At 43.7% G+C, this 4,800-nt stretch overlaps 1 protein-coding gene across 2 annotated transcripts in view; it reads left to right on the top strand.

Moving 5' to 3' along the window:
- Positions 1–473: 473 nt before the first annotated feature.
- Positions 474–4,800, top strand: part of LOC137425021 (tyrosine-protein kinase Src42A) — a 142,611-nt gene continuing 138,284 nt past the window's right edge. The window contains exons 1-2 of one of the 2 annotated variants that reach the window (XM_068113027.2): positions 499–908; positions 1,065–1,463. In XM_068113027.2, coding sequence (XP_067969128.1) covers positions 1,099–1,463 — 365 coding nt within the window. In that variant the 5' untranslated portion in view covers positions 499–908; positions 1,065–1,098. Of the gene's footprint in view, positions 1,464–4,800 lie in introns of both variants that reach the window. The other variant, XM_068113020.2, reaches the window with a different exon arrangement.

Below are 4,800 nucleotides of genomic sequence, written 5' to 3'. Positions count from 1 at the left end.
GGTTAGGGGTGTTAAGGTTGTTCGCGTTAGCGTTAGGGTTAGGGTTAGGGTTAGGGTTAGGGTTAGGTTTGACATAAAAACTTGCGTTTCTTTTTTTGCCAAGTATATATTTTCCTCGAATATTGATTCTTTGAAAGAGGAATGATGTCCAGAGGGATCTATCTTTTGTAAATACAAATGTTTTTTTGTCTCATTCATAATATTATTTTCATCCCTTCCAAACATTGTTAGTTTCGTTCATTGAAGGAGTCAAAATTAGAAAGTTGTGTTGCTCCAGCTGCGAAGCTGAAACAGCAAAAGAGGGAAAAATAATAATTGGGATGGTTGAGGGGAGGCAGGGGAGAAAAAAAACAAAAACAACAGGCGTGGGAAAACAAACGAGGATGAAATAAGGGAGGGGAAGGGCAGCTCGGCTAACCGGATCACCCCACCCCGGACCGTGTGCTTGCAGCGTCATGTGTGCTTCCCGTGCCACAACCAGGCGGCCAATGTCGGTGAGTGAGCTCAACGCACACGAAGTCGGCTCAACGCGAAACACCAGGAAAGGGCGATTTGAGCACAACCCGAGGAAGGAAGGTGTGCGCGCTCAAATCAAGCCGCCGGAGGCCAATTATCGAGGACCTCATGCTGTGCCAGAAGAATGCAAGACGTACAAAGGTAAAAATAAATACAAATAACTCCACCTGTACATCCACTGAAGGGTAAGGACAAGTCGCAGGAATGGTATGTCCAACGGCCAGGTACGTTGTTTGTACCATGAAGATGCAGGTGGAAGTCCGTTGGACGTTCTGACACCTTCAGGACAAGTCCATGTGCTAATTGTTGCGCAACTTTCCAAGGCCTCCGTATGTCCTCCCAGCGACCTGTTGGACGAAAGTGAAAGGTGCTTTTTCATCTCGCTCACCTGTGTAAGTGTTTGGGGATGTAGCCTCGGCAAACTGTAGGCCTGGGGCGAGTGGGGAAGGACACATCTGAATGAGCTTCTGCCATCGCCGTCCACCTACGTCTCTCCCTCTAACTTTGTCCTCTACCTTGTCACCTGGCCGTCTTTCTCCATCTGCCAGCCAATCGATACACCTGCTCGTCCTCAGCCGTACTATGGGAAACTGTTCCTGCACGGTGGATGCGTGCGGCGATGGTGGCTCTGAGGCCCCGGCTTCACTCAACGCGAGACCCGGCAGCGGTGGCAGTGCCAATGGTCTTGGACCCAACGTCCCGACTAGACCGTCGTTCTTTGTCGCGCTCTTCGACTACGATGCGCGCACTCAAGATGACCTGACGTTCCGCAAGGGCGATGTGCTGCGAGTGGATGACCCCATGGCCCTCGACAGTTGGTGGTACGCGGGTCTCGTGACCCCGGGAGAAGGCGAGACCCTTTTGCCGGAGGACGACACCGATGGCTACGTGCACGGCTGGATCCCCGCAAACTTCGTGGCGAGACTGCAGAGCATCGAAGCCGAGCCGTGAGTCCTTTGCTCTCATCTTCTAAAGAACCGAGCAGAACCTCTCCAGTTTCAATTTTATAAAACATGACGTCATTGTTTAAAATGACGGTGTACCAAAATTTTCATTCAAAGTTTTTAGTACTTTTCAAGATCATGTAAGAGTCGCATTTCGGATTATGATCGTTGCATGGTGGTGGTTCGTATATAGCCTGTGGCTGCTTGGCTTCATCATTTTCTAGGGCATGCTGTGCTGCTGATGCAGTGCCCCCCATTACCAGGCAGCTGGTGCTCGTTCAGGGTTCAATCTTAGGACCCTAAGATCTCAAGGCAGACACCTTAACCGTTGAGCCAACACCAGGCTGTCTTTGCGTAATTGTGGAGGAAGTGCTGAAACCCACGTGCAATGTGCCCGACGTCGTTTTGGGTCGACCCCTTTTGCGCTTTAGACCGACTACATTTTCTTACAGAGAATTCTGGATGATTTTAAAGAGGAATAACTGAATAAACAAGAAAAAATAGCTTTCGCAACAGTGGGTTGCAGTAAACAACAGCTGTAGAGAATAGAGAAGATTGAAAAAAATTACATTATGGGGGTCAAGGCTCAGAGAAGAGCTGGACGGACAATAGCTGGGCAAAAAGCCAATACAGAATTCAAACTTTAAGGAGCTGAAATGTAGTGTAGCTGCCGAGCGTGCAAGGCTCAGATTCAGGTCAGCTGACCAACATGAGTTGGCCTGTGTAGTTAGTGTTCCTGTCTGAACCTCATGATGCAGGAAACCGAGGCCCAAATCCCATATGCAATGTGCTCTTGTCCATCATCTACTAATATATTTTAATGCGTGTAAGAATACACTGGACATTTACTGATCTCTTTGTCCTGCATTTGATATATGTATATGTATATGTATATACCATATATGTATGTATGTATGCATGTATTTGTTTGGATATATATATATATACATTACCGGTCAAAAGTTTTAGAACACCTCAATTTTTCCAGTTTTTATTGAAATTTACGCAGTTTAATGTCTCAATGCACTCTGAAATTAAGCAGACAACAAATAAACAATTGAAGATAAAAAAGAAATCATAGAATCGTTTTGTTTAACAAAATTTAATTTAAATTTTTGACTCAGCAAAGTAGCCACCTTTTGCAGGTATAACCGTCGAACACACTCGTGGCATTCTTTCTACAATGGAAATGAAATATGGTTCGGGAAGTTCTTCCCAACACTGTTGCAGAAGTTCCCACAAATGTGTTGCACTTGTAGGTTGCTTTGCTTTCACCCTTCTGTCCAGTACACCCCAAACCAGCTCGATGGGGTTTAAGTCTGGAGACTGTGCTGGCCATTCCATGATTTGAAGCCTACCGTCTTGTTCTTTTCCTCGAAGGTAGTTTTGACATACCCTGGAGTGGAGGTGTGTTTAGGGTCATTATCTTGCTGTAGGATGAACCCCTGACCAACTTGGCGTATACCAGAGGGTATTGCATGGCGCTGCAAAATGCTGTGGTAGCCCTTTTAGTTCAGGGTGCCAGTCACTCTGTGCAAGTCGCCAACTCTGGATCCAGCAAAAGAGCCCCAGACCATCACGCTTCCTCCTCCATGTTTGACAGTTGGTGTCACACACTGAGGAACCATCCTTTCGCCTCCTCGACGGCGGACAAAAACCCTGCGTGATGAACCAAAGATTTCAAATTTTGATTCATCGGTCCATAAGACCTTCTTCCAGTCTTCAGGAGTCCACTGGTGGTGCTTCATGGCCCAGGCATGCCTCTTTTTCTTATTTTGCCATCTTAGCAATGGCTTTCTTACTGCCACTCGACCTGTCAAACCTGCAGCTCGAAGTCTTCTTTTCACAGATGAAACTGAGACTTGCTTACTTCCACCAGTGTTAAGCTGTGCTTGAAGCTGTTGTCCTGTGAGCCGCCTATCACGCAAGCTGTTGACTCTCAGAAACTTGTCTTCTGATTCTGTTGTGGCTTTGGGTCTGCCAGACCTCTTCCTGTCAGAGTTTCCTCCAGTTTCCAATGTACTACTTCCTGCGGTGCAATACAACAACAACAACAGGCATTTTAAGGCCATTTTCCCTGCAAGAGCGGGGGTTAGCCTTGCGGTCCCCATGACAATCTTCTCCATTTTGCCCTATTTTCTGCAGCTCTCCTTGTTAACCCCCTTGCCCGCATATCTTCTTCAACCATTTTTAGCCAAGTCTTTCTCGGTCTTTCCCGTCCTCTACTTCCTTCTACATTCATTTCCATCACTCTTCTCAACCAGTCACTTTCATCCTTCCTCAACACATGACCAAACCATCTCAACCTGTTTCTCTTCACAGCATCAATCACAGGCTCTATTCCCATCATCTTTCACAATTCATCATTTGTCTTCTTCTCTCTCAACGCTACTCCACACATCCACCGAACCATTCGCATTTCCACCCTTTCCAACCTTCGTTGCTGCTCTACCTTCATTACCCATGTCTCGCTCCCATAAATCATAACACTTTTCACACATGCAGCATACACCTTTCCCTTCAGCTTCGACGACACTCTCCTCCTCAACAGCACGCCACTCAGTTCCTGAAACTTCTTCCATGCACATCTCACTCTCGCAACCGTTGCCGAGTCTGATCCACCTTCTCCATTCGGCATGTCTCCGAGGTAGCAAAATGTTTTACATACATTTTGTGCAATTTGTGCAAAGTGCAATATTGTCCAAATAATGCTTAAGAGGGTGTAATAACAGTCTGTTCCAATACTGCTTTTATACAGACAGGGGTTTGTAATCAAGTAATCAGCAGAGGTTGGGACACCTGTAGGAATTGTTTACATCAACTTTCAAGGTGTAATTTACCTACATTGCTGCAGAACAGCTGTAAGTTGTTAACCCATTACTTGTTCCCTGAAGAAGACCTTTTTTTTTTTACAATATACCTGTGCAATTTACATTATTTTACCGTTTTTGCTAACCTAACCTAACCTTTTTTTTTTGTTTTACCTCCAGCTGTTTACTGCTTACCTTTGTACCATTTCAGGTTATTCACTGGACATTAAACTGCGTAAATTTCAATAACAAAAACTGGAAAAATTGAGGAGTTCTAAAACTTTTGACCGGTAGTGTATATATATATATATATATATATATATATATATATATATATATATATATATATATATATATATATATATATATATATATATATACATACATACATACATACATACATACATATATATATATATATATATATATATATATATATATATATATATATATAGATATATATACTGTATATATATATATATATATATATATATATATATATATATATATATAGATATATATACTGTATA

This window comes from Myxine glutinosa, chromosome 1 (assembly GCF_964187855.1).
Source record: "Myxine glutinosa chromosome 1, kmMyxGlut1.1, whole genome shotgun sequence".
Taxonomy (NCBI): domain Eukaryota; kingdom Metazoa; phylum Chordata; class Myxini; order Myxiniformes; family Myxinidae; genus Myxine; species Myxine glutinosa.
This window is presented reverse-complemented; position numbering and strand designations above follow the sequence as displayed.